The 24,097-nt window shown below is 37.5% G+C and overlaps 1 protein-coding gene across 6 annotated transcripts in view; it reads right to left on the bottom strand.

Moving 5' to 3' along the window:
* Window positions 1-856: 856 nt before the first annotated feature.
* ATG5 (autophagy related 5) overlaps window positions 857-24,097 on the bottom strand; it is an 81,279-nt gene continuing 58,038 nt past the window's right edge. For all 6 annotated transcript variants that reach the window (XM_074581021.1, XM_074581020.1, XM_074581024.1 and 3 more), the window contains one exon: window positions 857-1,401. In XM_074581021.1, the coding sequence (XP_074437122.1) occupies window positions 1,265-1,401 (137 nt within the window). In that variant the 3' untranslated portion in view covers window positions 857-1,264. The remainder of the gene's footprint in view (window positions 1,402-24,097) is intronic.

The raw sequence follows: 24,097 nt of genomic DNA, 5'->3' as shown, positions 1-24,097 counted from the left end.
CCACAAACTGCAGACAAAGGATTATGGCACACTGATGAATTCGGCATAACACAAAAAAAAAGGTAAAGTCCTAGTAGCAGCTGCAATGGTAACAAACATTTAGAAACCAAAGCAATTCAATAACCTAAAAATACATCTGCTAAACTCAGGGGAAAAAAAAAAAATATAAAAAAATCTGTGTGATGAGATTAGAAGCTTCCAAATTTCAGACTGATTGCTCAGGCACCACAGTAGAACACTAAACTAAGATCTAAGGAAGTATTAGCTTGGAAAAGCTTTAGCCTTCCAAAATTCAAAATTATTAAAAAGCAATACATCTGTTCATCATTCTATGATTTAACTGTTTTCTAGTCTATGGGAATAAACAGCAGGATACAATAGTTTGCAACATCCGTTTACTTTTTTTTTTTAAAAACCTTTTTAAACTAAATTAAGAAAATACTCTTACAGAAAAAAGAAATTAGATGAGCACAAAGAAATGCCGTGACAAATCCTGAGACAAATTATCCTACATCATTGCTAGTCTATGAAAACTGGTTTGAATAATAAACATACTGTAGTATTCAGTGACAGCATACAAATCGAAAGTATTTGTAAATTATTAAGTTGTGCATGTTTTTAAATGACAAAACATGCTCATGGGTTTACTCTAAAATCTCTCACTGCTTGTTATCAAAGTTAAAAGATCATTTGCATACCAATACACATACTGTAAACATGAACTTCTCATTAAGGAAAGATGGGTTTACAGTAATTTGATCTTTTACAGAAAGCCATTGGTAACTGAATCTCTCAGTGTCTAACTTTCTAGAAAATTAAACCAATGTTTCCACTCTCAAAGTTGAAACACTACCGCTTTAGGAAACAGCCCTGTTTATTTGTTAATCAGAAATACAATCAAGTGGCATATTTCCATTTGCTCTCCGGCTGACAGTTTCAGCTTCATTATATTTTACAAGAAAACAGCAGACTTGCAGAGGTCCTGTAAATTCTTTCATATTGCAACTGATTTAATTACAGCGGTGAAGAAAAGCAGCGGTGATGCAAAATAAGATCAGCCCAATTGCCCTTATCTGATGATAGGATCTCTCTTCCTGTTTGGCTTGCAGCAGTGAGGACTTCTTGTTTTGTTTCAGTTTTTGTTGGTTTTTTTTTTTTTTTTTTCCTGGTCAGGCTGCCTCCGTCAAGACTGACAGAAGCAAGCAGTTGACATGCCCTTATAATTCCAGCTTGAGAAGGATCCTCGTACCCATATAGCTGAGTTTCAATCTGTAGGTCGGGGAATGATACTAATGTGGAGAAAATTATCTGGATAGCTCATATGTTCACTTAGCCACTGTATGGGTGTTTCCAGCATTGGCTCAATTCCATGAATCATCACTTGAGTCTTCTGCTCTCCATCTAATTCAAAGAAAAAGAGAAACCACTAGTACACCATTCAAAGTTCACAGAAAGATTAAACATTTACTTATACTTAATTTACAGTAGATTTAATTGGTGTTACAGAGTTTAACATTTAACAGAACGAAAAGCAGGAAATATTGGCATGGAGAAAGCTGAGATTTCTATCATCTAAAACAGAAACTATGAGTTAAAATTAATTCCAAGAAAATACTGGGTTAAAATGAAACTTAATGAAAGTGCCACTCTTCTTTTCTTTATTAGTTACGAGGTTTTTTTCCTCCAGTGATCACAGCTGGGTGTCACCGCAGTTACGGCATATCCATCTCACCGGCCACAAGCCATATGAATTTTACACAGATCATGCTTAAGATGTTAAGCTTCCTAAAACATACTAGTAAAGTTGTATTGTTAATACTGTGATCTTCTGAAAGACCTGGACTATATGTAACATGTCACACATATAATATATGTAATATTCCTGAAGTAATTTTGTCATGCTAAGAATAATTTACTGAAGTCTTTAGCAATACCTCAGAGTTACTCAGAAAGCCGAGCTGGCACCAGGCTTTTTCTCACTTAGTTTCATCTCTTGGAAAAGCTAAGTTAGCAAATGATTCCCAGTATGACAAGAATATTTTCTAAGAATATTTCAATTCTTTTTATTTATACTTGTCCCGGAGGATGCAAGTACTTTGATCCTTTGATTCAAATGATGGGAACCAGCTAAAGCAACTGACATAACTGTCATGAAATGAACTAAAAAAAACAAAAATGAAAATTTATTTCAGAGCCTTGAGATGAGAAGAGCATCTGAAATATGCTCCAAATAATGGCTGGGGGGGGGAAAGCAGGCAGTGAAGTTTTACTGTTTTTATACCATACTCTGGCATTCACACATGGACCTACCACAGTGAAATCCACATTCAGTGCTCAGAAATATCACTGCCTTCTCTAATCGGCATTTTATCCCCCCACAACTGTCTATATTACAGAACAAACCACCGCGCTGCCCAGGAGTTGCACGGAAGAGAGCAGAATCTAGAGGTGAAGGTACCATGACTGGCTCTTTCATTCAGCTCCCCCGGTTGTAGCATATTTCCTATTTTATAACGTAGATAAAATCTTGTTTGTCTGGTAATCAAAATGATTTGACAGCTGCCTGAAGAAGTTTGTATTATACCCGGGTATCTATGCCAGCACTGTCTAAATTAGATGAGGAAGAATCATCCTTGAATATGCTGTTGACTTTAGGCTAGTAATAATTCTTCCTGCAGAAGCAGTCAGTTATGTTTGCCTAAAATAAAGCATTATACATTAGTTACATATTATCTACATATGGTATCATATTGTGTACGAGTTCTTGATTAAATATAAAACTTGATTTTCTAAATAGCATAGTATGCACATTATCACAGTAAATTATGCACAAACAATTGCTGGTTTCTGGTTTTATTGCAGACAGGTCCGAAAAATGCAGCACATCATTTAAAAATAAACTTCTGCTATATCCAAGCAAAGCACGTATTTACTGAGCTGAAACATTGCCAGTCAGATCGTCAAGAGTATAAACTCCAAAAGAAAAGATCTCAGAAACCGAGTTTTTATACCGAGAAGTTAGGGAACCTCTAAATATTTTTAATATTAAAGTAACTTCCAAATATACGTATTTAACACTTTCAAATTAAAATCTACCTATGGTATTCCATAAATTGGCTACAGAGTTGGTGACATTTATTTACATTTCATAATATTATTTAGTTTTCAGAAACAACTAATTTGCATACACAGACAGATGGCAGAACACTGTTGTGGCATTAGTACTGTGTTATCCATCTCCACGTAGCCGACTCTTCTTAGCAAAAACTTGTACAAAAAATAGATTAAAAGCTTTAGAACCTCATTATCATTTTCGTGTCATTGGAGGAAAGGCTTATAAATGATAAACACTTTGACTCTTTTACTGTAGGACAGAACATTTTTGGATGTATGTGCAGGTGCGTACTAACTTGATGCCTCTTACTTAAAAATGAAATGCAGTTAATCTGAGTGTCCCTGTTCCCTGCTCCCTACCCAACTTTGTCCCTTTCTTATACAAATCTTTTATTCTGTTCCTCAGCAAACTGAGAAAGTCTCAGAGGTCAATGAAGAATTTACGGTTTAATTAAAGTCTAAATCTCTGCATTAGCATTGTTTGTGCCTTAGTATTATCTCTGACAAAGCATCACTTCTCCTTAATTCCTTTTCCCCTTGAGGCTTGACTGAAGAGATCTTATCTACCAATTCTGTATTTACTGTAGCCTTCTTTCACAAAATCCATTGTTTTTACTTCAGCATTCTCCCCTCCTTTTGTTACTAGGGACCATAAACTCTCACTTAAGTCACATTTACCCAAACTTTCCTCAACTTTCATGTTTTCAGTAACTTCCCCATTTTGAATCACATACAGCCTCTCTCTCCTATAGATAGCTCCTCCGCTTTATGTAGCAAAAAATTGCCAACAAACACACTAAAAAAATTACTGGAAAATATTCTTGTTTTCTCAACAGCTCTCTAATTCATATCCACCATTACCACTGTGATCTGGGTTCTTGATGATTTGCTAGCTAACATGAAAGCTTCATCCACCTGGTTTATAGATATAATAGATTTACATAATATTTTTCCCTCCGTTACTGTTTATAGTCTTAAGAGAGTTGTAGCTTATTTTGTACGCATTTTGACACACTAAGTGGTGTCCTCCTCTTCTCCAGCCCATATTCTACGGTAACAAAAAGTCTTTTTACACTGACGAAGTGCCTCTGTAAAAGTGTGTAAGTTGCTAAACACAACATAAACGTAAATGAATGGCGTAAGATTTAAATGACTTAATTACACAAGAGATTACTGCCATGTCCTTGGATGAGGCCTATAAAAACTAGGGCAAATAACTCTGCTCACCTGCAGCACATGGGGTCCAGGCCTGATAATATCATTACTGTCAGTACCCATGTTACCATCTTCAGTTATGTAGTAAAAAATAGGATTTCGTCAAAATCAAGATCAAATTTTACAGTCATCTCACTGACTTTTTTCCTTTTAAAATCATGATAGAACTGAGTTACATGTTAGCTATCATATGACCTGAAGACAGTTTCTTGTACTTTGTTGCATATAATTCTCAGGAAGAAGATAAAGTGGAAATATTGGAAAAATAAAAGCATAGCAATACATGTTTCATAGGAAGTTTTTTATAGTGTGTACATAGTAACTATAAAATCAGAGTATTTTTATATTACTGAAGTCATGCACAAATAATAAATATTGTTTTGGCATTTACAAAAAAAAAGCCTCAAGACCAATGAAGTCATCTCCTATCTGAGTGAATGTCCCAGGATTAAATAATTTTTCTTCACTTTCCTGGTGGAAATCCATGAATATAGAAGGCACCATATCCCCCAGAAATCACTAGTGGGAAGTGATAAGCACAGATTATAAAGCTTTTTGGTAAAATTTAACAATATTCCATCTTCAAAAGGCAGACAACTGTGCTTACATGTTGTGTACTAAGACATATTTGCAACATTTCAGATCACTTAATTTAGACACTAAGTCAAAGACAGCAACGCTTAAAGTAGGTACCCAACCCAGGCTAATAAATCATACCACATAAAGTCAAAAGAGTTGTCCAACTCTGTACAGCAAATGGAGAGGAGCAGGCAGCTCTGAAGTGAAGGATTCAAGAAGAGGTCTGCTTCTCTATCATCTATGGGGTACCTCGGCGTTCCTGATCAGGAAACCACTTTGATCCAGCCAAAGAAAGTACTGACAAAGGACTCTTTTGCAGATAGGCATCTGCTGGAAGGAAGCCAGAGACAGTGGCTGTTGCATCTCAACAGAGTCCTTGAGGCAGCGGCTCAAAGCCCTCCTCAACCTGAGGCAGCTTGTGCCCACTCTCCCTTCTTTATGGAGAATGCCCTACTACAATATTTGCTGTTGCTAATCCCAAGCTTCCTCTCAAAACCCTCAGTGTTCAAGAATCAGTGAGATACAGAGAAAGAACAAAGAAGAGAAAAATCTGTAGTCTTCAGAGATGGTAGGAACATGTGTACGTCATCATATCACACGGTAAGTTTTTTTTTTTTATTTCCTTTAGCTATGTGAGTTATTGCTTGCAAAGTAAAACACTCAATAATAGGAAACTAATTAATTAGCTTATTCAGCACCAGAGTGTTACACATACCCCTGATGCAATCTAAATACATTTTTCTACTGAATTATTTTTGTGTTTAGAAAGGAAGAATTAAAGATGGAGGGAAAAGACGACTGTTTTTGAGACCGATTCAAGTGCCTACTGACAGGGCATTACTTCTGGCAAAAGTAAGCATTTCAGACATTTCTCACTCAGATTAGCATCACAATACTCACCAATGTTGCAGCTGCATCCTTCCTTTCACCTACACAAGATCACCTTCTCTAGCCAGACTACATCTGTGATGCGCCACTTAAAATTCCTCAGTGGGATGAAACACCTTCTGATTTGTGACCTCTAGCAATCACCTGTCAGGACAGTTTAGCTGGCTTAAATTCTTTCACTGACAGACAATACAAGATATTCAGGATCTAGCAAAAATTTCCCTGGAGTACTTCAATTAAAAATCCTCTGTATACAAGTCCTCTGCATAGCAAGTCCCAGAATCTGCCTGTAGTCATCAAAACGGACAATGCAGAAACCACAGCTTCTTATCCAGGGCAGCACCACTTAGAAAATTGTCTTTAAAACCCTAAAAAGGGAAATAAAACCTTGTGCTACAAACTAGGAGCAAACAATGAACTTCTTGCATGATACAAGGCCTCAGGACTATATTGAACAAGGACACTAAAAAGTGTAAACATAACCACGGCAAGTGTCATGCAGTAGCAGCCTTACAAATGATGTAACAGACCTAGTTTCCATCTTTTTTCAGCTGTGAAGTGGTTCATAAACGTTTTGCTTGCTTGTCTTCAGAATACATCGTATGTTCTGGATTAGATGATACTAAAGGTATTCCTGACAATTAGTTATATCACACTGTAGGAAAACTCATCTTGGGTCAGCATCACAAGAAGAAGAGTCCTCCTTCTGTGGCTGTGGTGGGCTGCTTTCCTTTCCACATCTCCTGCTCCTCCGATTGCCAGGCAGAAGAGGCCTTTAGGTTCATGTGCCTTGAAGCTGCCAGAGCACTCCTTGACAGCATGTGCGCTCAGCAGCTGGTGCCTCGGACATCTCTGAATCTGAAGAGACATGTCAGTATCTTCACCAGGAAGATTTTCATCTATCTCTTAAGGATCTCTTAGGAAATTACAGATACACAGCTTTCAGTAATGTGCTTCACGTGTAGATGCAGCCACCAAGTTCATTACTGACATATTGCTGACTCAATTTTTAAAGCCTAAAGTCAAAGCTGGGTGGGGCTAAATCCCTGGCAAGCAAAGGTGAAAATTTCCTTCTTGAAAGCTAGACTTCTGGTCTAGCACAGCGGATTGCATATGAAACTATGCGCAATTATTTACAAAAGACTACACCGTATTAGCAAGCAAATTCAAAGACTATGGTCTAACCTGTAATCACAGGTGGTAAAAAAGAAGCGGACCGTATCTGAAATTATCCTACCCCTCTGTAGGCACCTCAGGTTGGACATTACAGGACATAGAAGAGAGAGCCCCACACAAGCCTCATGGTCTAAAGAAGTTCTCCAGTGACTTCTGCACCAGTAGTAGAATATAAATAAACAAGCACTTGATCAATGTACATCACTTTTCACACTTTTAAGTAGGTAACATCTCTAAAAAATCCCAAACCTCAATATTGTCAGTAATGGTTCAATTTTATACAGGGATCTTTCAACTGCTAGTGCTGAAATTAATCAATAGCATCTAGTTCTTCAACAGCAGCCTGTCCAAAACTGAAAACAACTCCAATGTCTGATATTAAAATTGGCAATGACTGGCTATCATTTACAAAAAAACCAAGCTTCGAATTATTTTCGTTGTATGTGCTACAAAAATCATGTGCTCATAAAATATCCATAAACATTTTCACATCACTTTTGTAATAATTACTTTAGCCAGTTACCATATCTTTTTTAATTTATGGCAAAATATTTTTTTGCTTAGTGAGCAAGCTTAGCTACAGAATTAATTCAACACATCTATATATCAAATATTCATGCTTTGCTTTTCTTAAGTGTCTCTTTAAAAAATATTAGAAGTTAAAACATATTATTTTATGCTTTTCCATTCATAAACTCAAATCTAATTGGAACATTGCTGCAATCAGTTTCTGGCATGTGTATGTGTAATAGCCACCAAAGTACAGAAATATGACAAGATGTTCTGATTCCACAGTAATGATGAGCTCAATATAGAGGTCTCAAATAGAAAAACAAACTTGTACTTTAAGCAAATCTTACCTACTCAGCTGAGTACTAGCAACTGCTCAATACCTATGCAATTTTATAGGAAGCGCATACAAAAAAAGTTGAGCTTGGTCAAATCTCTTGGCCAAATGATCACTTGCTCTTTGAATTAACTCAGCACAAGTACTTCAGACAGTGAATGCTTCAGTTCTCTTTACCAATACAAAATATTTTTTATTTAAGAAAGGTCTATGGTTACTACACATTGTATAGAGCAGGGATTTTTTAGTTAAAATTTTTAAAATAGGAGTAAAATCTTAGTATGAGTTTTCAGAAGCTTCACAGTAGCTTCTTTCAGTCGTCATATCCCAGGCTTTCCTTATTTTTCTACAAATTCCACCCTATTGCAAAAAGCACCCTGCTTGTCACAGTAGTAGACTCCATTGCCAGAAGTGGCTCATTTTCCATAGCAATCTTAACATATTTTTCACCGCACCTCACTTGACTTGCACATAAACTACCAAAATCCTTATTCCCTTCCTCTCCCCTAACTTGGAATAATTAGCAGTTTAAACAGAAACACAGATGATACACTGGATCACAATCAGCAAGATATCTGTTCAGTATCCTCTGACCAAGAAAACATAAAAAATTCTGCAAAGCCGACTCTAAAATAGCCCTGCCACAACAAAAGATTCCTCTGACCTCGAAAATGTAGAGGCTGGTATGTGACACAAAAGCGCGGGAATGATTTTTCCTTCCTGCCTCCATAACTTGCCAGCCCTGGGGAAAGCCACTGATGCTGATTTCAGGTAAAGAACTCGCACACAGAAATACATAGTCAGTACAACACTTAGGACGAGTCTTGTCCCTCAAATTGATTCTGCATCTGGAATAAACATTGTTCCAAACACAAGATGTGGTTTGGACAGTAAGAACTTCAGTTCCTGGATATAATCCAACTGCCCAATATGAATATAAATAAACAATTAGGTACATCTGGTTAACTAGCAGCAACATGAGAATATCTCTCATTTTTAACCATTGGTAGTAACATGAGATCAATTGCTCAAACTGAAGGTCAGAGTTTTCCTAAATATGTGTTCTCAGCTCTGGATATTCTTGATATCCTTGATATCCACACAAACATCCTAGACAGCTTTTAACTGTGGCAAGTTCCTGGCACCAAAGACAACGGTAAATAAAATCCACAACTTCATATTTTAATTAAAAATCTCTTTTAAAATAAATGTTATTTTTTAATAGGTTTACTGACCGACCCCTTACAGATAAGGGAACAAGGGTGCTTAACCTATCTTTTCTAGCTTGTTACTTTGATTTTTTTTTTTTAAATTCTTCTCCAAAATAAACACTTCGAAATGTAAGTCTCTCCATCCTGGAGTGTTTCATCATCTATCTCGTCTCAATTTCACCCTTACAGCACCTTAATGTCATCCTACCAGAGCCCCTCATAAGAGCTACTGCTTCTCAGTCCAAAATGCTATGATAGAACTAGACCTGTATCGACCTCAGTGAAGTCTGTTCTTGCAGAATACTTGACTACAAAAGCATAACTCCAGGCAAGACAACTCAAGTACTCCTCTACTGCAACCCTGCTATGAAGCCCACATTCACTGATTTGGCTTTAATTACTGCTGTATGTCTTTACATGGTTTTGACACAGGCCAGTTGTCTGATCTCTACATGATGGTCTTGTGGTATAAACATCTCCTACCTGAGTTTAGACATCTGTGACTAAGGAGAGTAAAAAAGTTTGTCACAGATCTTAGTATGATTAGATTCCCTAGATTATATGCCAGCACAGTCCTAGCTTTGTCTGTCCCCAGAGTGAAAGTAGAGGAATATACAACATTATCATCTACATTAAGTATCATTAAATACTGAGATTAAATCAAATACTTGGCATCTCCCTTATTAATGATTTTCTTCTCTATGCAATTTTTCCTCTCTTGTTATTTCCTGTCATCTTCTACTTCAAGTCTATCTTCAGATTAGATAGCCACATTTCTGAAACATAACAAAAAATGGAGATTAAACTAATCACCTCAAGCAAACGTTTATTACACTTTGGAGCAGCTTATGAGAACTTGATTTACACTCTCATCTCATAGCAGCCAGAAAGTACATTGAAAAATTTTTTAGAGAAAGTAAATTTGGCTTCAAACACCAGTAAATCTAGGTTGCCTGAGCAGGCTATTTTTAACAATTCTCCATGTAGTCCAAAACAGTTAACACCCACGGTAATGTCATCTAAGACAACCAAGGGGATTTTTTCTTCCGTAAAAGAGTTCATGCAGCCCAATGAAAAACCAGATGGACAATGGAAATGAAAGTTTTACTTAACTAAACTTTGTTCATTTGTTGGTTTTTTTTTCATTTTATTTTTTATTTTTATTCTTGTATATTTCATAGGCGCTTTTTAATGGGGTTGTTGTCATAAGTCCCAAACTAATTTATGACAGAACCCTAAAATACTTTTCTTAAACATCTAACATTTTAGTAATTAAAGGGTTTTAGTAGATCTTACAATGACTGAACCTGAGATGCTTCCCATCAAACGTCTCGCTTCAGGCAGGAAGGAAAAAAAAAAAAAAGAGAAAGAAATTTTATAAGATGAAACTCCCAGGAAATACTGTTACACCCCTTCTTCCTGAGTGTCAGTGCCTTAGCCTCAGCCCTGAACCAGCAATAAACCTGTGCTAGTTTATAAAAGACTGGGGTTAGCAACTGAAGCTTATAAAACAATTTTCTGCAAATCGTTTCAGTTTGGCTATGCACATGTGAACAAAGTGGCAAAGTTCAATGCAAATCATGCTGCTGTTCGCTGTGACAAGCAAGCACACAACACATTCATACATACAAAGAACAGGCAAGGTGTGCATTAAAGAGATAAGCACTTGAGTGCATGACAAATTGAGCCCAACTCATCCATGCTATGTTTTCCATTGTTGAGGGAAAGTTAAATCACTTTTAGTTGTGTAGCTTTTTTAAACAGCAGGCATCTTGACTTACAATAAGTTAACCCTTTCCTGCACCATGCCCTCTATATTAGATTTGAGGTTTCCCTTCCCTCTAAACCGTGTACAACTGACCTTCAGAAATTAAGGCGCTCTCTGTCTACAGCCAGGGAGCTAAATGCAATCGATATGGTTCTTGAAAAAATGAAATACCTGATAAAGATTTTTCTCTGTAAAGACTGTATAAAGCAAATCAATTTGCTGCAAAAGACCTCTTGTTGCTGATAGTTTGTGAGAACTTTTATAATGTCATTGTTTTCAAAACACTGTTATGCCAAACAATTAAACAGCAAATTCTCTATACAATTTTATTATATATTCCCTATGCATATGCACATTCATACACTTTTAAAGGTTTTTAATGGCATTCTTGAACTTTCAACCTCTATTTTATTTCATTTTCAAGTTACTATAATTCACATCATGCCTGCAAATATTCTTCAATTCCAACGGCCGTCCATCTTTTATAATGAACTTTTCAGCTAATCAAATGATGAACTATTCCTAGCAAGGCAAAGCAAAGACGGATTACTGTTGTTGCAAAATCATTGTCAATACAGAAAAGACCAGCTAGTTTGTTTTCATCAATTCATAATGCTAATTTTTAGTTTAACTGCCCAGTTTAATAAATCAAATTCAAAAGTGAACATTCGGACATAATTACAGTCTAAAAACATTTGCCTGAAAAGTGATAAGCGATATGTACAGATCAAAGGCTTAATGGTTGCTATTTTGTGTTTTGTACCTTCCCCCATTTAACTGGAGAAAAACAAACTGGGTTTGTCTTTTTTTAAATGCTACTTCCAGCAATATTATTATGACGTTTAATGAAGTAAATAACTTCACAAGCAAACTATACATGAAAATGGAGGTGTGCTATATTCAATTAACCCCAAAGTATGGACAGTTTTGTTCCATGTCTGACAAATTCTTCAACCTCTGCTAAGTTGATCAGTAAAAACTCTGCTAATTGAATCCATCGATGTGAAAAACCACAGGCTCAAGTCTGTACTGCATACATCAAGCTGAAGGATTTCTGCTTCAGCCATGGCGGTAATAGTCAGTGGGGTCAGGTCAAAGAGGGTTAAAGTGAGTCAGGATATAGCCAAAGGAATACATCAAACACTGATTTTAAAAGGGCAATTAATCTTAGACAGAAATGCTTCCTGGGGAATGAGATCTCAATCTTAAGAGCACACTACATGATGTAGCAGTAAAAATGTACATATACAAGCTTAGAGAGCTTTCATCCTGTGATCACAAACAGAAGGGGAGTGCTGTTTATCAGAGAAATACAAACCCTTGCTAAAATACTTACATTAGCTTCTTCCGGGCCCTTACTTATTGAAAAATAAGTTCTTTAATGAGAAGGCAACAGAGTTTGCATACATGAAATATCTTTTTCTGTACATGTATTGTAAGTTCTTTTGAACAGCTACTAGATGACAGTATTTAGAGATTTCTACCAAAGTAAAATTAAATAATTTAGTCTTGAAAAAAACAGAAGGAGCAGATAAAGGAAAAATGGAATACCTGAAGGGCTCTTTACACTGAACAGTAACTTAAATTTTTTTTTTTAAGCTACCTGTTCAGAGTTAAGATTGAAAGTGAATTTTCAACTGAAGTTCATTTTAGTTTTTCCATTCCAAAATATGAAGTGTTAGCTTCAAAGCTGATAGATTATCACATAGTCTTTATTTTTAAAGAGTTTGACTAGTTCAGAAAGTATTTTTCCACTTCAGAAGAAAAGTGGATCCATAGAACTTACAACACATACATACAGCATTTGCAAACAGTATTTGCTAAGTTAGTATCATTAATTAGTTAGCAATGTTACTGGGAATCATCAGCTATGTGGACAAAATACTGCAGGTACATACCTCTGAAATAAGTTACAGCTAATTTCGCTGCATTAGTTTACAATTTTAAAGATAGCTAGCTTTGCAACCACTCTTCCATCTGAGGATACTGATCCCCAACATCACAAGTGGCAGAATGGCATCTATTTGTGTATCTGTTCCACACATCTGTCTTCTTTGCCAGTGAGTAACACTTTGCATTAAGATACTGGACTTAGCGAAGTTTCCTGAAGTGTAGACACCCGCTGCATTTTGCCAGTGTAAGTGTGGTGATGATGCATCAGGAAAAAGGGCAAGGAGCACAAGAAGCATTCCAATCTTCAATGGCTATAGCACCTCTGTGCACATGCCAAGCCTCTTTTGCTTTTACCAAGGAAAATTTTTACCTCTATTTTCTTACAAATATTCTCCAAATCGCTACAGGTACCAAATAAAATAGAAAGTACAATTTATCCACTGCCTGTGAAGTTAGCAAAATCTCAGATTAAAACGAGGTATTCAAGAAGGGGACAACTACTATTGTACAAGTGCTGCTGAATCCTTAGAGAAGAGAGTAGGACACAGTGTTTATCAGTGGATTACTCTGCTTTACATTATTCGTAAGGCTGCTACTTTTCTCCTAATTATTTTCTGTAGGTCCTTTAGTTTTGCAGGTTCTCTTCTTTTTAGCCCTGTAAGATGTTTATATCCTGGGAAAATCAGGTTATGCTTATATGCATCAAGGCAGAATAGAAAAGGACCACAAGAGAGAAGGAAGACGGAAATTATTTTACTCCCCCCCCAAAGATACAGTACATATACCTAATTTAAAGACCAGAACCCACTCTCTGGACCTCAGGGCAAGTGCCAGAGAACAGCTCATGCCTATTCAGCTAAATTATCTCCTCCCCATATTGCTTATTGAGCATAGTCCCCAGACCGTTAATCCAAGAACAGTGCTCAGATTTTCTGGGAATGTATTAATTGGTCTAGACCAAAATTATGCCAGAGAACTGCTAATAGTCATACAGCACAAACACAACATGTTCTAGCCCTCTTTTGTTTACTAGCATAAATAAAAACACTGACACCACAATGTCTAAATCAAGTTGTGCACTGCAGCGTCCTGGTTGAGAATTTCACATTGCAAGTCTTCACGGAGGTTTACTGCTGCCTCCTGAAAGCTTTGGTAGACCCACTCAAGTCTCCAGTTACAGTTGCACCAGTTACAGCAGTAAAGGTGGCAGTGCTGCGTATATAACATATGAACATTAACAGGATGATGACCCCTACTGAAAAAAGGAATTTTGGAGCATTCTCACATTTTCTACGAAACTAACCTTAAAAACTATCCCGTAAGTCTATATACTTTGTGTTCTTTAGCTGTTGCTAAAACGGTTGCTTCTGTGAGCAAGGATATATGAGAAACTAGGAGAAAGGTTTGTTTTGGGTTTTTTTGGTGAAGTTTTTGATGGCTCAGTCATACTGAGTGACCTCTGTGATCTCCTTGGTCTGAAACAGACTGATTTAGGTCAGGATCCAAGAAAAATCAAACTCTTAACTCTGCTACTGACCTCAGTGTGACGAGGTGCAAGCCACATCACCCCTCTGTGCCTCTAATTTCTCCTTCCTTTTTGTCTCTCTTCACTCATCTTTTGTCTAATGATAAACTCTGTGGGAATACACTGCAATGTCCATACAAGTGCATAAAGGACTTAAGGTTTCCTCCTAAGACACACAAAAAAATATTCCTTTTAAAACTGAAAATTCACCACAACCAAAGCATTTTGTCAAGATGCTTTGATTGCAACAGTTTGCTTAAAACTCATATACACAGCAGATTACTTGCCCAACAACTTGCCCAATTTCTAGTAATCTTCCGCAATCTTTTCTTGACTGCCTAGATTGTCAGATCTGTAGCGTTCCATCAGGGATTTGTGAGTATGATGCTGATACGCCCAGGAAGTGCAAGCTCTACTGCAGCCCATGAAGCAGATCACTCTAGGATGAAAAATCCCACCTCTCTTCTGCAGAGAATTCTAGAAGTGCTGGCTTGTGATTTCCAAACTGCATAAGCTAAATTTTGAAAAAGTTATTTTGCTCTGTGGAGGATTTTACTTTCTCCATTTCATACTATTACTGTTAATAATAGACTTAAACTTTGTTGTGCCTGAATAAAGTCATTGGCCTTCTGACAAATTTAAAGAGAATAGCCTGGAGCCTGATACTAATAAAACTTATTGGGTGGCCGACAGAACAAATTTAGCTGTAGCTGAACAAATTTCCAAAGGCTTGTCCGAGAAACAGTGCTATTTCCCTATTTTCTGTACCTCTTTCTACATTCTACCCTCTTGAATGTGCATGCTCAGAAACCACTTTCAAGTCACAAAAAAGAAAAGGCACATTACTCTTGTGATATTAGGGAAGTTGCTGGATAGAAGAGGAAAGACAATGATCATCTAGTCAGACTGCCTGACCAATTCAGGGCTGACCAAAAGTTAAAACATGTCTTTAAGGGCATTGTCCAAATGCCTCTTAAAAACTGACAGCCTTGGGGCATTGACCTCCTCTCTAGGAAGTCTGATCCAGTGTTTGACCACCTTCTTGGTGAAGAAATGCTTCCTAATGTCCAGTCTAAACTTCCCCTGGCACAGCTTTGAGCCATGCCCATGTGTCCTATCACTGGATACCAGAGAAGCACTCAGCACCTCCCTCTCCACTTCCCCTCCTCAGGAAGCTGCCGAGAGCAATAAGGTTACCCCTCAGCCTCTTTTTCTTCAAACTAGACAAGGCCGAAGTCCTCAGTGGTTCCTCGTAGGACATTTCTTCCAGCTCTGTCACCAGCTTTGTTGCCCTCCTCTGGACACATTAGCGTACCTTCACATCCTTCTTAAATTGTAGGGCCCAGAACTGTACACAGAACTCAAGGTGAGGCGTCACCATTGCTGAATACAGTGGGATAATCACCTCTTTTGACCAGATGGTTATGCTGTGTTTGACGCACCCCAGATGTGGGTTGCCCTCTTGGCTACCACAGCACACTGCTGACTCATTGAGCCTGCTGTCGACCAGCACCTCCAGATCCCTTTCTGTAGGGCTGCTCTCCAGCCACTCCTCTCCCGATTTATACTTGTGCCCAGCATTACTCCATCTAGGTGCAGAGTCCGGTATTTGGACTTGTTAAATTTCATCCCATTTGCCACTAGGAAAGGGGCAGGGAGCTCACATGCTACTAAACAGATAATCCTCGTATACTCGATTGAGGTAAAGTCAGAGCAATCCTTAAAACCAAGTTATGTTTGCTGTTTCCTGAAAAACTGTATGCAGAAAGATCACAACCAGCCTCAGATCGCCACCATGGTTTTTTTTTTTTTCTTTTCTTTAAAAGCAAGCCAGAACGTTCTTTATACACAGAAGTCCTCTCTGAATATGCTAAGAACTTGTTTAGAAATGAGGATTGCTAACAAGAAGCCATATAAGCAGCACAGCTGCCACACTACTAACTCTCAGATTATTTGCACCTTTCTGTGTAGTCATGACAAACTAATTCTATATTAATTAATTCTGTAGTCATGACTATTAATTCTCTAACCTCTGGACTTCCACCTCTTTTGATCAAAAAGAACTACTAAATGAAAAGGCATGCAATTTTAACACAGAAGAAAATATCTTTCCACTTCAACTTAAAAAAAAAAAAGTAACTGGGGCAGGTAGGTGTGTGTGGGTGTAAAAAAAAAAAATCAAAAAGTCGGAAGTCAGACCGATGAAAGGCAGATGCAGAATGATAATCCAAGCAGATGGCCTGCTTAGGAAAAGATAACAGGCACAAATAATGACTCACACCTGAAAGGAGATGTACACGATGACCTCCTCTAACATGGAGAGCACCACTGAGTCAAGGACACAAGGTGGGTGGAAAAACTCAAGTAGCAGGTCCAAACTGAACTTCAGACCACAAGATGACTCTCACAGTAGAGGAGACAGTTCACTAGAATTCATACCACTGGTGAGCTTTTAATAATCTTTTAAAGTGCCTGCACACTACAAGAGCTCTAACCCTTCACAATACTGTCATATCCATGTGGGATGATAGCATGGCTAATAAATTGCCTAAAACTGACCAGGGCTAGTTACATTTCTAAATTTAGGAGGTCTGGAAAAAAAGCATTTCAACACTATACCTCCATAGCACTGAAAAGCACAGACCAGCCTGTAGAGAGCACAGGCAGTCAGACTTACTAGCTAGACACGGGGAGCAAAAGCTTCCCGAGTTTGCTCACCACCGGAGCAGCATGGACAGGGATGGTGCTGTGCTGCTCCTCTCCTTGCTGTGCGGCTCCCACAGTAAACCCCAGGTCCAGCTCATTCTGACCTCAGACAGGGCAAGCCCAGTTACGTTTCGTGTCAATCCAAAGACATTCACACTGCATGCATTTACTTCCTTCTATTGCACTATTTGTCACTTGCATCAAAATTAGGAGCCAATGCAACAAATCTAATCTAAATTCAATTTTCTGTTTGACTAATTTACTGGAAGTCAATGCTTAGAAAACTGGGGGAGAACAAAAACAATTAATATGTAGTCTCTCATACAATATACATTAAAAAAAGCTGAGAGTTAATTGAAAACAGTTGGTCCCTAATTTTACAAAATCATTCAGTACAGCAAGTCTTAAGAGAAAAATCCTGGAAGTCTTTTTGATCCTTGTTTTATTTCTGAAAGAACTAATGACATTGCTGCAGAAAGAGGTCAGTTCACACAGCTTTTCTGAATGAACAACAATGCTGTGAAAACTGGGATTGATTGATAGCCTACTGTTTGCGTCATTATGTCCAAATGTTTACCATTTGAGTCTTCAAGGAAGCATGAGACAAAAATCAAAACAAGTTTTATGAAGACTTCAACAACACTGGCAAATTAAAATTATATCCAGAGTTGTTTAGACATGATAGCAGTGGGAGAAAACTGTTTCCTGCTGCATTATACAATTTTTATCTTTGCGTTATGCACAATGTCTTAAATTTCTGGTGTGGAAGAGGAAAGAAGTCTTTCCCTCCCCCAGAACAACTCTGTTTTCTATCATTTTAACCCTTTGCCTCTTCAAAGCATTCTGTTGAACTCGACACTGTTTCCTCTTGCAGTTGTTGCTCTGTAGTTATGTAAGTTCATGGCGTGTTCATCCCCTTCTCCTAATAAGATGAGTCACCATTTCTAAACGAACTGTTTACAATATTAGGATGTTCTTTTACAGGAACCTCATAAATGTCTACTAAACAAATTTTTGTTTTTTTAAATTGCTGCGAATTATTCACATGGGATTTTTCAAATTTGATAAACTCTGAAGTTCAGAACTGGTATCACTACTTCTGGAAACAAAGGTCCCTTAATTGGCAACAGGAACACCTATCATCAGATGCATAATACCATGGGGAAATGCAGCATGAGCTCTCTAGCAGCAACAGATAGATAACAATTTTATTTATCTGTCATAAATTACGTTGTTGCTGTAAGCAGGTAGCCTAATCTACCTCATCTCAGTAAGACAGAGGTTATTAGACGGTAGGGAAAAATAGTCATGGTGCTATCTCCCTTCAGGCACAGATAATTAGTGTTGTTATTAAGCAGTTTTGGGAAGAATCCCCATAAGTAACATGTTCTACCATATCAGGTATCTGACCGCATGCTATCTTTGCAGGCAACGTGATCTTAACACCTTCTCTTCCTTACCTGGATAGAAACTATAACTATGCAGTCTAAGAGACCACAGGCAACATCAAGCTTCACCTTAGCCTGTTCCTCCATAATACACTATATCTTCTCACAAATAGTAATAACTCTCAAGTTGTTTAAAAGACTGACTAATTTTCTGGAATTGGAACTACTGCTGACAATTCCACTTTACCACACAAGAACTGTCCAATTAAAGGATCAACTTTTGTCTGTGCAAGTGGCATCCACAAGCATAGGAAAAAAAAGATCAGACAGCGAGTTTACAAGCTGCAGCATGAGTAATCAGAATAATTTGATTCTAACCCTGGAGTCCTCATGAATGGGTGTTTCGTATTAAAATAAAAAAAGACATCTGTCATGAGCTTAGATTTAAAACTACGTGATGCAGTCTATGAGAAGTAAAACTAGGACTTTGGACTGTTGGCTGGAAAGGATCTTTGTACAATTTCAGGAGTGTAAAATGGTGAACGAAAAGGGGGACAGTGGAAAATTTTATTCTGGTCTTCCCTGAGTAACCAGGGCATTAGTCTTCTTGGAGGACATCTGAAAACCGAGAGATCTAAACTGGGAAATGGAAGAATGTTGACAGAGAGACATAGTCTCTAGGTATATAAATATTTTTGATTTTCATATACAACAGTACAAAAAGTTGTTGGAAAACTCAAAAGAAACTGAAGTATAGATAATGGAACACCACAGGAGAAAAGGATGGAAAGCAAGAAGAAAGAACAAAGCAGAAGTGACAATGATTAACTATTTTCCCTGAAGATCTAGATGTATTTCTATTAGGAAATTAAGGTTTGAAAAACTACAAAAATAGTTATCTAAATTATGGTGAGCTTAGGCAAAGCAGAAGAACCCATTTTAAGGGATGCAAAGGCAGCTATTAAAAAAGTAACAAAGGATAGCAAGAGTTATGTATGATTAGAATAGAGGTATTGAAGGAACATGGTGGAGGAAAAAGAAACAGCTGTAGAGCCACTGACATGAAAGAAAATAAGATGGGTCAACACAAGTTGAAAAAAAGAACTGAAAAATACGTGTCACTCTTCCATGATGCTAACATCAAGATCAGAAATAACTGAACATTGCCCAAAAGCTAAATGACCAGCTTGCTTCTAAACACAGTTTAATATGCTCACATTGCAGAACTTGCAAAGTTTACTTTAAAAGGCTGAAAACTGAAATGAAATCACACATCTTCTAGTAAGGATTCCCAGTAACTCTAGGTGGTCAGGGATAGCAAGCTAAGTATTATCTATACAACCACATAACTCCCAAGTTCTATTTCAATTGTATTCAGCCTTTACATGAATTTAAGTAAACAATAATTATGGAAACATAATAAATAAAAAAACCATACTAATACACAGCATAGGTTTACCCACAGTAAAATTTCAGATTGAGGTGTCTTTCTTTCATTTATGAACTGATGTGTAACTGATAAATTGCAATTTATTATTGCAATAACTAAAACCCAAATAATAACATGCCTTAATATTACAGTAGGCTGCAATACAGAGTGATTACTAGATTAGTTTGTGTTTGAAAATATTAATTTTAATATTTATCAAACACGACAAGGACAATTTCACTGCTTCCCAAACTTGATATCAACACAGGAGGATCAGAACAAAGAAAAAAAAAAAATTGAAATAAGTTAAATGCATCAGTATTAAACGCAAGGTGATGCACCTTCTGTGATGACTTGGTCTTACTATTTCTGTTGCCACGTAACCACAACCACTACCTGTGAAGCGGCGAAACAGGCACCAAGAAAAAAAAAGGAAAACTCAGCTAATGAGAAAACACCTTGTTTTACACAGTTGTGTCTAAATACTCATTTACACAGAAAGTTAGGGAGGGTTATATTACAGCCGTTCTAACCTAGTTTTCTGGAAGAAAGTACTGTATGGTACTGCAATAGGAGTACTGGAAGGTGAAAAAAGAGCATCTTCTCTGAAGGTTCTCTCAACATTGTATTATTCTTAAAGATGTTTGCTACTAATAAAGGTAGCCGTTATCCTTGTTCTAGAGGAACAGGGTATCCTTTATAGTCAAGATAATTAATGTAATTGCCAAAAGTCTATAGAACTACACTGGCTTCTTAGTGCTTGTTCTAATTTGAGGTACTGCTTTTCCTCACACTTTCTGATCATTATAAAGTATAGTAAAGTATAAATTGCTTGATATGCGTTTTGACAAATGGGTTCCAAACTGCTATACTCTCTGCAACAATTCCACTGCAGTGATTAAGGACAAAAAAAACCAAATCAAGCTAACGTGCCTTGCTGTCTGAAGAGTTAACAGATAGACTATGAGAAGAAGCCACTCTTTCCTTTGGTCTAACAATGCCCATGACAAAAAGCCTCTAACTTTTATCCATCAGTTTTCTTCTGATGAACAGTTTGAGGTGAAACCATTTAGCAATACAGAAAGGTGAGCGTTGTACAGCATTCATTAAGGAGGATAATATATACGTAATTGAATGAAGGACCAGTCTGAAGAGAAACAGGGAAGTATGAGTTGGGATAACAACTGCTCAAGCTTTTATTTTTTAGAGCACTTAAACAACAAAAGACTCGAATAAATAGCTTCATAAGCTAATTCAAATAAAATGCAGTATCTAAACAGTTACCCACAGTCCGTAACAGTCCAAAGTAATATTGACACAGTATTTTACAAAAACCATTTTCACTATCAGTGTTTTACTGTCACTATTCAACCTGTTCTACTTCTGACAATGTTCTTTACATCATGTTTTCAACAGTTGGTAATCAACGTACGTATTCAATCCACATATATATAAATACATTTTTCATGGAAATATTTTTTTCTCAGCACAGTTAAAAGAGAGACTTAATTATATCCATGTTTCCTAAAGCAAAGGCATATAGACACTGTGGGTGGTTCCTGAAACCCTTCCCTCCCTCTTCTTGTGGTGGTCCTTAAGTATCTGGCAGCAGGAACAGCTCACATATATGGCTACAAATGCTGAGTCTGAAAATCATATAGTCCCTGCGTTCCCACGGCACAAAGCTCAGTTACGGATGTCACCATAGACAAGCAATCACCACAATTACCATGAAGCTTCCAGTTGAATGAAAAGTCATTGGAAAAGAGAAAACCATAGAGGAAAAAGGAAAAAAAAAAAAGTTCAACAGATGGAGAAAAACAGAAAGAGAAGCTCATATTGATAGCGTTGTGTTGACAAAAAAAATGCAGCTGATGGCACCAATGCTTTAATTCACTAAAGAGAAATATTCCTGTAAAAATCTTTAAATTACTTTTTGAAAACAAGAGTGAAAAAGGTTGAAAACAACTTGCTTCACCAATATCTATTATGTCTTTAAGCATATCTGATGAGATACTTTTTTTCCTTTGTTCAGAAAAATTAAGTAGATCTAAACTTTGATAACGCTGAGTAAAGTCTGAAAATCCACATGTAGAAAAGGTTGCCATCGTTTTCTAGTATACCTTTAATAATGTATTCTATTTTGTTACAACATTATTTTAATGCCTTGACCAGAATAAATACAAGTTGTAGATTAAGACGAAACATATAAGTTTACAAGAGCAAAAATGAGAAGATATCAAAAAGGGTCCAAAGAGGACAATTTTAAATATAATGAAATACAGTCTTTACCATAAGCTATTTTTCCTTCAGAAACTGTTTCATCAAGATTTTCCTGTAGAAAGAGACTGTATTATCATCATTTTATAGATCACATACAGAAGTCAGAGAGATACTATGGCCAGAAGTATCCATTTTTTGGAGGGTGGGAGAGAAAAAGAGTAATGAGAGGCCTAGAACTTGACTTCAGAGAGTGCTTGGCGTTTGCACACTCAAAGTCCCAGAGCTCTCGCTGATTCTAAGTACAAGCAAGCAAGCTCTTCAGCAGAACACTCACGGTGATCACTGGATTTTTCTGGAGCTGCTCTCTATAAAATGGGTGGTTTTCTAACACTCAGCTTGCCTAGTATCACATATGAATGAATTCCCTAGGGGAGAAGAACTGAATTCAATTCCCAAAGGCAGTATTCAGCTGTCTAAATTACACTACTTCCTGAAGTACATTAATTTCCCATCCATCGGGACAATGATTTTTCACTACACAGCCCTGAAATTAAAACATGTCCAGCCTGTGCAGGAAGACAAAAGTCTCACAGAAAACAACAGGAGATGAGAGGTGGAGAGCGATTATAAGCCATATAGCGATCAGTATGCATGTGTATGGAAATGAAGATTGTACAGGCAGTCTACAACCCTGAGAGACCCGTTAAATTTCAAGTATTCAATTTCAAACAGATACAACTTCTTTAGAAGAAAAACATTTACATGTAGTTTCCCAGGTTTCCAAAAAATGCTTGCAAATAAAAATCTCATATGCCCATAAAATGGACAGAAACACTCAGCTCTACAATCTCCTCTGCATTTTGAACTGATGGAGCATCTACTGGCACAGGAAGCTTGGTAAATTCTCAGTGAACAGGATCAGAGAGAAAATGAGTGGACTGAGTGGGTTTCATGGAGACTTCAGCAGCACAGGTGTGCTGAGGTTCTGCAGTCTCAGGAGTATAGTCCACTTGCTAGAAAAGGGAGAACTTCATCCTTGGTATGGCTGCTAACATTTCTATAGGCAAAACTTGAAAGCGGAACTATACAGTCTGGGTGACTTAGCAGGGTTTTTTTAACAGCTCAAAGCTGTATTAGAGCGTGAACACTTAACATGGTGCACACTACATTTGAATAATGCATGAGATGAACAGATTAAGCCAAACCAAGATTAAGCCAAGAGAATAATCAAAGTTCACTTATTGGCTAAGTTGAATCATCAGTGAACAGAGTATGATGAACTGAAGCAGTCAAGCCTAAACCAGTGCTGCCCTTCACACCTCTTAAGTGCACTGAGCTTACCTGTGCATGTTCCTCAGCAGTAACAATCACTGCTGTCATGAGCATCCATCTTCTCAGGTCTTTTTCTGTAAGTCTGATCCTTTCTCTATCATCCCTCCATTTTGTCCGAGTTCTGCATCTTCCTGGGCTATCTCCTAGGTCTTTTTTTCTTTCCATGTTGCCATGCTTAATTTTCTACTTTGTATTCCTCTCTGGGGTGCACTCTATTTGTACAGCAAACCCTGAACAAGTTTTCCCCAGCCCCTTATCTATCCCCAGATCCACCTGACCACCTATCCACCTGCATCATCTTGTTCTGCCAGCACAAAATGCCCTTTTTAACTTTCAATTCAATTTGTTTCTCCAAACAGGTCTCCACACCATAGGAATGACCTCACCAGCAGGACTTCCACTCCCATTCTTTCACAGATGCCTTGCACAATCTCAGCATATGATCCACATGCAATATGCTGCTTTTCCTCCCTCATCCTTTTATCATCTCCTAACTCACTTACTCTGTCCAGGTGTTCACAGTTGTTATGTCAGTTTTTGGCTCTTGCCCCAGCCTCTTTCATCCTGCCACATTGTTTATAGTCGCTCCCCCCATCACATTTAATGGCTCCCAGATCTGTCATTTTCTTCCAAATTACTCGTTCAGCCAGTCTGCCTCCCCCTCCACTGGCTCTATGTATCAGTCTATCCCCATATCTCTTCAAGAGTTCACAATATTTTCTATGTTTCGCTCAGACAGCTTTCCTTCTGTTACCTACCAGAAGAGGAGGAGAATGCTCAGAATGTAAGAGGAGCAATTGAAC

The sequence above is a fragment of the Larus michahellis genome, chromosome 3, assembly GCF_964199755.1.
Source record: "Larus michahellis chromosome 3, bLarMic1.1, whole genome shotgun sequence".
In the NCBI taxonomy this organism is placed as follows: Eukaryota; Metazoa; Chordata; class Aves; order Charadriiformes; family Laridae; genus Larus; species Larus michahellis.
The sequence above is the reverse complement of the archived record's forward strand: the minus strand, read 5'-3'. Positions and strand labels throughout refer to the sequence as shown.